This window comes from Chenopodium album, chromosome 11 (assembly GCF_948465745.1).
Source record: "Chenopodium album chromosome 11, dcCheAlbu1.1, whole genome shotgun sequence".
In the NCBI taxonomy this organism is placed as follows: domain Eukaryota; kingdom Viridiplantae; phylum Streptophyta; class Magnoliopsida; order Caryophyllales; family Amaranthaceae; genus Chenopodium; species Chenopodium album.
The window spans coordinates 50,071,762-50,084,557 of NC_137844.1; the positions used below are offsets into that span (position 1 = coordinate 50,071,762).

Consider the following 12,796-nt stretch of genomic DNA (forward strand, 5'->3'; position numbering starts at 1 on the left):
TAGTAATTAGAAACTTATTATTGAAGTATTTGAAGAATTAGAATATCACCATATAGTGACTTTACATACAAGTGATTTTAATAGTAAATTAATCTCTTGTTTGGGGCATTTTATATTAGCACAAAAGAAATAGAATAACAAAAGAGACAACTGCACAATTTATGAGTCCTTATTAAGATTGAACTCTAGAAGAGAGCAAAATTACATTATTCTCTAGAATGAGATAAATTACCTTATTCTCTAGAGATGAAAATTTGTTGAATATGATTATTTTGTGAGATGAAATTTGTTGAAATTGAAATTACATTCTAAGGCCCCGTTCTTTAGAGCTGCTCAGCTCTACTCTGCTAAAATCTGTTCTGCTCTGCTGAAATCTGTTTTGCTCTACTTCAGTTTGCTCTGCTCTGCCCTGCTTAAAAATAATACTTAATATTGAATTATTATAATAATAATTAATATTTTTTTTAATAATAATAAATAATTAATATTTAATAATAACATTAATTAATATTGAATTGCCCCAATATATGAGATATTTTATCAACTTAGGGGGAGAAGAATTGGAGTAAGTTGGCAAAATTGCAAAATTATAATTAGTTGATCCCTACAATCATACTTTGTAAAGTTATATGCCAACTGAAAGATATATTTTGGTCATTAGTGATAATGATATTATTTGCATACATTAATTTAGATCTTGCCAATTTTCTTTAAATCACTACACCTGAAGTGTAGATAAACTTGTATTTTCTAATTACTTTAGTATATACTTGGATAGATTTTTTATTTATGGTAATTTTCTTAAAATAATTATTTATGGATCTTTTACTTTATATATTGGATAGGTTTTTTTTATTTATTTATGCTAATTTTTAAAAAATATTTATTTATGGTAATTAATCTAGTACTTCGTATATGAAGCTTTTAGTAGCCTATAAATATTGGCCATATTAATTTACAGAAAATCAAAACACTCTCTCGTCCTAAGAAGATAAAAAACTCTCGTTTTCCCTCTTAACAATGGCGATTAGGGAAGATCATAGGAAGAAGTTAGAGTTAGAGGAAGCTCGGAAAGCCGGGCTTGTGCCAGCAGAGGTTGATGAAGATGGAAAAGAAATTAATCCTCATATCCCACACTACATGTCTTCTGCTCCTTGGTATCTCAATTCCAATAAACCGGTATGTTTTATTTATTCTGATCTGATGCTTTTTAATTTCGAATTCATTGTTGTTGTTGTTGTTTACAAGATTTAAGGACTAAAATTGGTTGGTTTTTCAGAGTTTGAAGCATCAAAGAAAGTGGAAATCGGAATCAAATGTTACCAAGTCGTGGTATCGCAGAGGCGAAAAGGGCTTCCAGGCTCACAACTTTCGGAAGGGGGCTTGTCACAAGTAAGTTTAACCTGTTAATACTATTTGCGTGTGCATGTGCTCTTATTTGCCCTATGTTTTTTTGCTAATTATTTGTCATTGAACCCTAGGAAATTCATCTATTCTAGCGTGTTTCAAAATTCATTATTGATTTAATTAAAAAAAAAAAAATCTAAGTTAAAAATTACTCTTTAAAAAGTTTGTTCGGAACTTGGCATTAAGTAATGAGGATGATTAAGTGGAATTGAATGGATTATTCAATGTTTATACTAGACCTGGCAAACAGGTCATTCGGGTCGGGTTCGGGTCGGGTCAATTCAGGTCAACAAATGTTCGAGTCGGGTTCGGGTCGAGTCGGGTCGACTCGGGTTTCGGGTCAAATTCAGGTCAGCACTTCGGGTCAAGTTCGGGTCAGGTCAAGTTCGGGTCGGGTTAAGTTCGGGTCGGGTCAATTCGGGTCGAGTCTTTTCGGGTCGGGTCAATATTTAGGATCAATTTTCGGGTAAATTTCGGTCGAGTCAACTCGGGTCGGGTCTATTCGGGTCAAGTTTGTGTTGGGTCACCAATATAAATTCACTTAAAAAAAAAATAGTTGGAAAATAAAGTAAAATCGTTAAAAAAAAAAATCGTGAGTACCTATTACTTAGAAAATAAAGAAGCCTTAAAACAAGTAATTAACCATTTCATCCTATTCTCTTATTATTCGGGTCAATTCGGGTCGGGTTGATTGGGGTCAATCAATTCGGGTTAAAATTGGGTCGGGCCACTTCGGGTTTCGGGTCATTTTGGGTCGGGTCAAGTTCGGGTTTCGGGTCAATTTCGGGTCAGGTCATTCGAGTCGGGTCACTTCGGGTCATCGGGTCATGTTCGGGTCAACTCCATTTCGGGTCGGGTTCAGGTCGGGTCGGGTTAGTTCGAGTTCGGGTCATTTTCGGGTCAATGATTTCGGGTCAACTTCAGGTTACGGGTCGGGTTATTCGGGTCGGGTCAATCGGGTCGGGTCAGGATTGCCAGGTCTAGTTTATACAATTTCTGTGAACTACTTAATTTTCTCATAGCTTTTGTCTTTTTGATAACCATCTCAAATAGTCCAGACTAGAGTTTGTTAAAATTTCGTGAGAAAATTATTCTTTCCAAATTATGTGATGAGTACACTGACAATTTCTTGCGAAAATTACTTTTCCTTTATATATAGTATCTACCTATTTCTTGGAAGTATATATCTACTCTATTTCTTAGAAAAGCTTTTTCTCGTGTAATTACCTTCATTGGTGCCTTAAACGTTGAACATGTTATTAAAGTTTATCGTGTTTTTTGTAGTTGTGGAGCTAGTACTCATGATGCAAAGTCTTGCACGGACAGGCCTCGAAGAGTTGGAGCAAAGTGGACAGGGAAACACATTGCACCTGATGAGATCATTGAGGAAATTAACCTGGATTACGATGGCAAACATGACAGATATAATGGTTTTGATTCTGCAAGTTATGTCTATGTTGTTCATAAATTTGAGATAATGGATGAAGCAATAGAAAAACACAAGGAACAACAGTTAAAAAAGCTCGAGGAGAAAAATACCGGTGAAGAAGGTGAGGGAGATGAAGATGCTTTGAAGGTTGATGAGAGTAAACAAATGGATTTTGCAAAGGTTAAAAAACGTGTGCGTACAACTGGTGGAGGAAGTACTGGGACTGTAAGAAACTTGCGTATCCGAGAAGATACAGCCAAATATTTACTGAACCTTGATGTGGATTCGGCCTACTATGATCCTAAAACCCGGTCCATGCGTGAGGATCCTCTCCCTGATGCTGATCCTAATGAGAAATTTTACGCCGGTGATAATCAAAATCGACTCAGTGGTCAAGCTTTGGAGTTCAAGCAGCTCAATTTACACGCTTTTGAGGCATTTGACAAGGGACATGATGTGCATATGCAAGCAGCTCCTTCCCAAGCTGAGTTGCTTCACAAGAACTTTAAGGTCAATAAAGAGAAGTTGAAAAGCCAGATGAAGGATACCATAATGCAGAAGTATGGCAATGCTGCAACAGAAGAGCAGATTTCACGGGAACTTCTACTTGGTCAGAGTGATAGACAGGTTGAATATGATCGAGCTGGCCGGATAATCAAGGGACAGGAGATGCCCGTTCCCAAGAGTAAATATGAAGAAGATGTGTATGCTAATAATCACACAACTGTTTGGGGATCATGGTTCCGGAGTGATTTCCAATGGGGATACAAATGCTGCAAGCAGACAATTCGAAACAGCTATTGTATGGGTGCCGCTGGGATTGAGGCTGCAGAAGCATTGGGAGAACTGATGAAAGCTAACATCACTCTCAAAGAAACTTCAGAAGAAAAACCAGACTTGATTGAGGAGAAAAGGTTGGCTACTTGGGGTACAGAGGTGCCTGAGGATTTGGTTCTGGATCACAATAAACTTGCTGAAGCTATTAAACAGGAAAATTCAAAGAAGACAGAAGAGAAAAATGAAAGGAAACGAAAGTTTAATACCAAATATGTTAACGATGTGACACCAGAAGAGATGGAAGCTTTCAGAATGAAGAGGATCCACCATGATGATCCTATCAAGGCCTTCCTGTGAAGGCTATGTCGCACATATTAGAGGGCTTTGTCATCCGGAAGAACAACCCAGATTATAATGATGCTACAGATGAATAACAGAATAAGCTGTTGCTGGTACTGTTGTATTCAATTTTCCTGAGAAGCTAGAAGAATAATTAGTCAGTAAACTTTTACAGAACTCAGCTTTTAGTAGTGGGTTTGAAAAGTGAAATGTTATCTGTAGTAGTTTAGATTAATCAGGTCCAATGCTGAATGCCTGAATGATTTTTTTTTCTTTCTAATTCTGTAAGTTAGTGTAGCATCATTTGCTTAATAAAAGAACATCATTTCAAGTTAATGAAGTCTTTCATCTAAAAAGATTGTCATAATTCATGTCTGGTCATCAATTGAAACTCTCAAAACAGTAGTTACGACAAAATTTAAAGTATATAATAACCTGAGGTTGAATTGGATATTTATCCTATTGGCTATATATTAACTTGATATCTCAATTTATACATACTAAATTACTAATGCAGCAGCCCATCAGAAATAGTTCTGATAGTCCGACTCTGACAAGTCTTTTAAGTTTTAACCCATTATGTTTTTGTTAATTACTGTAGTGTATGGTAATTACTGTAGTACTTGATCACTAGATTACTATTATTTTTCCAAGGAAAGAAGGAAAATGCTCAAAATCAAACTGAAGACCTGAAGCTCCAAATATCCAAACTATCAGATATTGTAAAGACGCCCATCAACTTACCTTGACTCTTGATTGGTGCTAAAGTGCCAAGCTTCCAAACTGTTTGTTCCAGTTTTCATATATACCGAGTTCATTAGGTGAAACCGGCAGCCTCACCTCATGTTAAGCATCTTTATAATTCTACAAAATAATAGCAGAAAACCGCTTGAATAGCTTCAAAAAAAAAAAAAAAAACTTACCATGTGTAACATGAGTATTGAATATGCTATTTCAAAGCAAGACTTGCTCACCTGCAGAGTTACTGGCCTCATGTCCTCTTTGTCCAGCTTTGTAATTTCTATGCCCTGCCTCAAAGCATCTCTAAGTGAGTAAGTGAACCCATGGAAGCATCCTTCACAACAATCACAAGATTTTTCATATCCGATCCAGAGTAACCTGGCATGGGACGGGATGTGATGGGATACAAATGGTAAGAACAAAACAGGTCAAAGCCACAAATGTATCATCGCAAGTTGGTAACAGTGGGTAGGATAAAAACCTTAAATCTTCAGTCAATTTGCAGATCATGTCAATATCGTCTTTTGAGACTTGAGAGTCTAAACAGCCCACATCTTTTTCCAGGAGATTATGTATAATTCAGGCCCTTGCTTATGTGCATCCATAATATTATTATTATCCTGTCTGTGATATCAGCTAGAAATTTAGGCAACAAGGAGAGACAATGACCTGCAGAAGGGAGTGGTATGTACAGCCGTTTAGTAAGCCGCCTCATTGCTGCTTCATTGAGTTCTTGAGGACTATTTGTAGCTCCTGCATAATACACATATTTTTGAAATGTCAATTGATACCCGCTCCATTCAAAACATGAAAAAGACCATTCGGAGCAATAACTAAGCATTAAGAGTCCATTCTGTCATGCCCATAAACACTGATGGAACAGGCTAGCCCTTGGCATCCAAGTGCAACCATGTTGGTAACAGCAAAGACATCAACAAGAATAAAATAGGAGATTTGGAAAGCCCAAGTGCCCAACTTTTACAAGAGAGCCATTGAAGTTTAACATCTTTGCTTGAAGACAAAGCTAAATATATTTGATGTAAAATTCAAGATAATTGCAATTGTTAAGCATTTTAATACAGTGAATACTCCACCTAATGGGGCAGGTTGTACTATAAAAGATCATCTGTAGTCAAGTTGGATATCTGCCATACCAGTATGAACAATCACCTATAAGAAGACACTGATACTGTCAAAGCCTTCCATCTCGATGAGAAACCGAGTCTTGAGTCTCCTACTTGCTTCGTGCTCACCTTCTGATTTGCGCTGTCACAAAATAAACTTTTATAAAGCTTTTCAGCAATAGAGAAAGTTAGGATTCATGCGAGATCTGAAATTGTTCATCTTCAAAAATATAATTAAATATGTGGTCACATTTTCTCTTAAAGCCTCCTTTCTATAAATTTGAATCTCAAGAATCCCGTACACTGAGGCAAATATTGGCTGCAGTCAAGTCCATAAAGAAGCAATAAAGACGATAAGAGCCCTCTTCCTCCATAGAGAAAGTTCAGAGACCATCATTACCTGCGACAGAAGGGAATCAATTTCATCAACAAATATAACTGATTAACTGCTGGTTGACGGCAATTGGAAACTCAAAAAAGAGCCCTCACTAGCTTTTCCACTCGCCAATCTGCATTTTATCAACACATCAAGAGCTTAGCTCTAACATAAATATGCATCACGTACTATATTCACTTCTTGAATATAAAAAGCAGAAGATAATAGCAGACAATCTCTGTATCTTAAAGGCAGGCTTGAATTGGAAATTAATGAATTATAAGGGTAGTACTAATAAGTGAAAATAAAGCCAAGAAAGATGGGTAGTGGTGGGTTGAAGGAGGTATGTAGCAATAATTATCCTCATTTTGAGGGTTTAAATTCTCCCGATGAGGGTGATGGGAGATACTTACCCTCTTAGAGGGGTAATAAGAGCCTAAGAGGTCATGTTTCCTACAATGATCTCTGACTAGCTCATTCAGCAAGCCACTAATAAATCTCGCTTCTGAGAGTTCTGACCCTTGGCTTTTATTCTCATTTATTGACACTTAACAGCTTTTCTCTTGTAGCTGCAAACCAAGAATACAACATTTTTATGACCTCTTCCTGTGAACATTTCTATGGATATGACTATACATATATACTCTCCAATCTCCATTTTCAAACCCCTTCTGGCCCATTTCTCTTCTATACGGAGTACAATTATATCACAAGGCTTTTTGGGTCACTAATTTCCATCTCTGTAGGGTTATGGATTATTCAAGGCAAAGGTAAAGCCTTGTTTTTTCCCTTATGATTCTTGGAACATCTAACATAGACATATCTCAATCCAACTTCTTTTGAGGTTCTAAAAGTAAGATAACCTTAACAATCAATTTAATGACATAATCATTTTGCTATGTATCAAATGTGTTGCCCAACAAAGTCCTACAATCAACAAAATTGCATTACAATATACAAAGTATGTCTTATATATTTTCCCTTACAAAACCCGAACAACAAAGAGTTCCTTTAATCAATGACGTGAAGTCTTCTGGTTTAGTTAGAGGATTAAAAATACAGTAATTTCAAAATAAAAACCATCAATTTTATCCAATCAACAATATTGCAATTCACACATGTCCTATCTTTCTCCTTTAAAATGCCAATATATGGAAACTGACTAAAGCTTCATCTCTCACAAAGCTCACAATCATCACAAAATAGAGATTCAACTTCTAAAACAAATCCAAACACCAAAAGAGTCCTCCAATTCAAAAACAAAGCAATAATTTTGTAAAATGGCGAAAAATAAAATTAGCTCAATTGCAGCTCCATTTAATATCAAAATACAGTAATCAATTTCGCGAACAGCAAAATCGAACAAAACTAAGCACTTATATTCAACTTTTTCACCGAAATTTTCGAATAATGAAATCATTCAGCAATTCAGAATCAACTCGAATCAAAAATTCACCAAAATCATCAAAAAAATATATGGAAAACTAGATATTATAAATAAGCCAAGACGAACATGAGAGAGAGAGAGAGTTACCGGTCGTAAACTGGAGTAAGTTGACGGCGAGAAGCGTCGAGCTTAGACAAAGCATCGCGGCGAATAGGATGAATAAATGAGGAATCGACGTCGTTTTGAGAGCGAGAATCGAGAAAACCGAGGAGACGAAGACTAAGAAGTTGTGCGGAAGAATAATCGCGATTCTCTAAAGCGAAATCGGCGCCGAAGAGTAGAGATTGAAGACGGTTGATGTTGTTATCGACTTCTTTCCTTCAATTTTGCTGGTTTTCTTCTCTCTCCTCTTGTTTCGCCATTGATGCACCTCTTTCAACCTCCTTTCTTACTGCAACTTGAGAGAGAAAATAAAGAAGGATTTTGTGAAGGTTTTTATTATTCTCTAATTTCCCGCTCATTTTCCTTTTTTTAAGCTTAATTTGTATTTTTATTTTATTTTTATAAGTATTACTTTTTCAAAAGGGGGTATTAAATACCGCCAACAATGTTTATTAAAATCGCCAACATTTAAGATAAACGGACATCAATACCCTTACTATATCCCCCACCACATCTTCCTCTTTCTCTTTTATTTTTTTCTCTCTATTCACACATAAGGGCCATAACCACCACTTCCCAACCACCATCAATCACAGCAGCCAACCGGAGGCAAAGAGAAGCGGAGGTCATAAGTTGGCGGCGGAGGATAGCGGCGAAGAGGAATGGAGGTGATGAACCGGCATCACGGTGGTCGAGAAAACCAGTTCGTCACCTCGATTTGATTTTTTTTTTCAATAATTTCCAGCTTAAATCACCGGAACGGAGAACCGATTGAACATCACGGTAACCGGTTTTGGACACCGGTCAACCGTGGACAATCGGCGTGAAAAATCGGTCATCCGGGACGATAACCGGTTTTGGACGCCGGTTACCATGGTCAACCGACGCTGAAAACCGATCACCGTCCTCAGTGACCGCTTTTATGCGCCGGTTGTGCTGGTCGTCGGATTTAAAAGAAAACCACCACCTTCCCGGAAGGTGGTGGGTCATTTTTCCGATGGTTGTTGATTGTATGTTGTTGGTTCTTTCGAAATTTCGGCAACCCAAAAAAAAATCTGCTACCTCTTAATTGGTGGTTGTGGGTAGTGATGGTGGGTAGTTGTGGGCAGTGATGGTGGGTGACGGTGGGCGTGGCCGTGGTGGCGTGAGTGGTGGTGGCAATAGTGGTTGCTTTAATTTTTTAGTGGTTGACAATTGATATGAGGCTTGCTGCACTTAGGAGAGAGAAAGCAACGTGAGGATGAGTGAGGGTAATTTTGTCCATTTATTAATTTTGTTGGCGGTTTGATAAAAAACGTTGGCGGTATTTAGCAATCCACTTTCAAAATCGTACTACCTTCGTGTTTTAATAAGCGTTTCAGATGGTAAAGGGTAGGGGTACACTTTTGTACACCACCAATCAAAAATCGCCAAGTCAGCATTGAAGTTAGGGAAACTAAAAAAAGAAGGGGAAAGGAAAAAAAAGTAAAGGGAAAAACGAGCGGCTATATTTTCAGGTTGGGCGCCATTGTGATGTAGTTGAGCGGCAAAAATTACAATGGGCGGCAACAATTAATGCAGCAATACACAATTAATTTTCCAATTAAGGTTCGAAATTTACCATCTTCTCCCTCAAAATTTCATCTTTTTCCCCCAAAATTCCTTGACGAAGAACATACCAATTTGAATAAGGAACGAATTGTGACAAAATTATTCAAGTGGATGTTAATTTCGTCAATCATTTACAAGTATTCGGAGGTAATTTTGTTTGTTGTTGAATTATTTCAATTAAATTTCCTAATTTGATGACTTTGATAATTTAGGGTTTTCATTGTTTGATTTTGAAGAAATTGATTTTGGGTCAAAATTAGAATTGTTATAAAGATTGATTTGAAAGGGTAAATCGTGTAGATTAATAGATTGAGTTGTATGTTGGGTTTGGGATTTGTTTATGGTATAATTGTTTATTGTGAAATGTTATGTAAGTGTAGGAGTATTTCTGGGTGCCGTTGTACTGGTATCAATTATTAAATGGAATCGATGTTTATTTGCTGTCAATAATAAATTATTTTATAGGATCTGTTTGTTGTATGCAGTATCATTTTGTCAGTATTAAATTAAAATATTATTTCATAGTATCTTTTTTTTTTTAATTTTTTAGCATCTGAAATTAAATACAGTACCGTGTTTGACATTTTGGCAATGAAATGGAAAGTGAAAACCAGTCCCCTCGTTTGAACATTGATCTTAATGAAGTGATGAACGATGTGGTTAGCTCAATCGGAGATGCAGAATCAAACGATGTAACAGAAGAAGCAGCAATGCCATTCAATCTCAATGAAGAGACAGAGTTTAATAACATTGATAATGAAGAGGTTGAGGTTAATAACAATATAAATGAACATGATTCTCCGAATCGGTCAAACGGAGAAGAACAACCCAACCGTACTCCAGTTGTGGGTATGTATTTTGCAAGTGGTGAAGAATTTACAAAGTTTGTCCATATGTATGCCTTTGAGAAAGGGTTTCAATTTTTTGTTCGAACGAGTTTAATATAATAATGAACGAGTATCGTGAAAAAGGAGTAAATCGTCTAGGTGTTGGGGAGATAGAGCCTAAAGGTCACATGATGTCCCGTATTAGATTGGTCTGCAAGATGGGTATAAAAGACAGGAGGAAAAAGAAATCGGGAAGGAAGATATCATGTCCTCCTACAAACTGCAAGGTGTGTGTTGAGGCACAATTCTCAAATGGTTGGTTTTACATTAAGAATTGTGTGTTGTCCCACGATCATGAACTATTTTCAAATGATAGCCGGCTGATGGTGAATTATCGGGGCATTGATGACGGTGCTTATGAGAATATGGTCTTAAACGAGTGGTATACATCCAATGTTTCTGAGTTGAATGACTAAGTAATATGTTAGATATGAATCAGCAATCAAATATTTGTACTACTCCTGTAAATACCTTTTTGATGCTATAAATAAAATTTTGATGCTGTTGAAACTTGGAAAAACCTTGTTTTATGGAATTTAAAGAAATCAGACTGGTATACATAAGTTTTATTCATAATTACTGACATTATTGGTTTTTAAAAGTTAGATTGGGATACATTAGTGTTTATAATAAAACCAAAAAAAATATGGTGTAATATGGAATCGAACACGGATAACTTATGAACAGTCAGAAAGCATTAACCAACTACACCATGGGGTATCAGCACATATATAATGTCATTATTTATTTATTTGTACTGTTTATATTTATATAAAAATAAGTTGGTGATGCTATTAAAGACAATATGATTCAAATGTTAATTGGATGTTTTGTTATTGTAAGTATCATGTCCATAAATTTGGGTAAAATCTTATTTTTGAATATTAAAATATTACATTTTTGTTTTTTTAAAGGTAAATTGTAAACTTATTGATTATAAAATAAATGGAGTTTTATTTCGTACATTTGATGTTGCTGTCATATGAATTTTATTTTTGTAAAGGTTAATATGATATTATATATATTAAAATGATATTGTATATATTAAAATGATGCTTAATAATACATAATGATCATTATTGCTTCATATTATTAGGGTTTAGGGGATAGGGTTTAGGGTTTAGGATTTAGGGTTATAAAACTAATAATATGAATGTGCTTCATTTTGAAAGTTTGATATGTATTTACAACAATACGTAACCATATTTTTTGTACTTTTCTAGTGTTATGATGTGTATCACTTTCTAAATAGATTAGTTTACAGATGTGTTATTTGCTTTTATAACTTGTAGTGATTTCATCTATTTGATATGTATTTACTAATAATAAACTAGTGTAATGTTTACATTATGAAAAATAAAATTGTTTATATTATGAAACCAGACCTCGAATACTTGTATTGATAATTACTAACATTAGTATTTATGGCTATTATGTGAATGAAACCTAAAAATAAAACAAAAAAAAATGGTGTAGTATGGAATCGAACACGGAACACTTATGAATAACAAGGAAGTCTTCACCAACTACACCAGGGGGTATCAACACATATATTTTAGAATTTTTTATTTATTTGTACCATATATGTTTATATCAAAATAATTAAAGGATTCTATTAAAGACAATATGATGCCTTAAATGTTAATTGGATGCTTTTTCATTGTAAGTACCATGTCCATAAATTTGGTTAAATTTAATGTAAGTTATGTCCTTCTTATTTTTTAATATTAAAATTTCACGTTTTTCTTTTTCTTTTTCGGAGGTAAATTAAATTGGAAAGTTATTGATCATAAAAGAAATGAAGTTTTATTATGTACATTTTATTTTTGTAAAGGGAAATATGATATTGTTTATACTAAATGATGCTTAGTAATACATAATGATTATTATTGATTCATATTATTAGGGTTTAGGGTTTAGAGTTATAAAACTAATAATATGCATGTGCTTCATTTTGAAGGTTTGATATGTATTAAAAACAATACATGACCATAATCTATGTACATTTCTTGTGTTGTGATGTGCATCACTTTGTAAATGGATTAGTTTACAGATGTGTTAGTTGCTTTTATAGCTTGTAATGATTTCATCTATTTGATATGTGTATAGTAGTGTAATATTTATATTATGAAAAATAAAAATGTTTGTCATTCGTTTTGTAACTTTAAATTGTACGTTTTATTTATTACCACGAGAGTTCAAAGTTGTAATTACTTTATTTAAGTTTTATTTGAAATCCAAAACATTTATTATAGTCAATATTAATAATTCCAAAATCTTTTGGTTTTTTAAAATATCATATCAATAAACATGGATTACATTTATTGTAAGTGGGGGTACTTCGTACTTGTACATGGATAAGTATAAAGAAATCAAACCTCAAATAGTGTTATTGATAATTACTAATATTAGTATTTATGACTATTATGTGAATGAAACCTAAAAATAAAACCACAAAAAAAAAAAAACAAAAAAAACGGTGTAGTATGGATTCGAACACGAAACACTTATGAATAATAAGGAAGTATTCACCAACTATACCAGGGGGTATCAGCACATATGTTATAGTATTATTTA

The 12,796-nt window shown here is 34.7% G+C and overlaps 1 protein-coding gene and 1 long non-coding RNA gene across 2 annotated transcripts; one reads left to right on the forward strand and one right to left on the reverse strand.

Moving 5' to 3' along the window:
• The first annotated feature begins 999 nt into the window (after positions 1-999).
• Positions 1,000-4,093, forward strand: LOC145569061 (pre-mRNA-splicing factor SLU7-like). Its single transcript, XM_081628436.1, has 3 exons — positions 1,000-1,179; positions 1,280-1,392; positions 2,692-4,093. Exons 1-3 carry the CDS (start codon positions 1,021-1,023, stop codon positions 3,968-3,970), a joined length of 1,551 nt encoding a protein of 516 aa, XP_081484562.1. The 5' UTR covers positions 1,000-1,020; the 3' UTR covers positions 3,971-4,093.
• A 548-nt stretch (positions 4,094-4,641) lies between these two features.
• Positions 4,642-5,441, reverse strand: LOC145569062 (uncharacterized). Its single transcript, XR_014096045.1, has 3 exons — positions 5,175-5,441; positions 4,927-5,071; positions 4,642-4,816 (listed from the first exon to the last, which is right to left on the reverse strand). It is a non-coding gene; the product is annotated as an uncharacterized LOC145569062 (long non-coding RNA).
• Positions 5,442-12,796: the final 7,355 nt, after the last annotated feature.

Excerpts from the sequence above, each read along its gene's own strand:
- LOC145569061 (XM_081628436.1), top strand. The coding sequence starts at position 1,021 with ATGGCGATTAGGGAAGATCATAGGAAGAAGTTAGAGTTAGAGGAAGCT. Across the intron at positions 1,180-1,279 it reads ATCTCAATTCCAATAAACCG|AGTTTGAAGCATCAAAGAAA; the intron begins GTATGTTTTATT and ends TTGGTTTTTCAG. Across the intron at positions 1,393-2,691 it reads CGGAAGGGGGCTTGTCACAA|TTGTGGAGCTAGTACTCATG; the intron begins GTAAGTTTAACC and ends TGTTTTTTGTAG.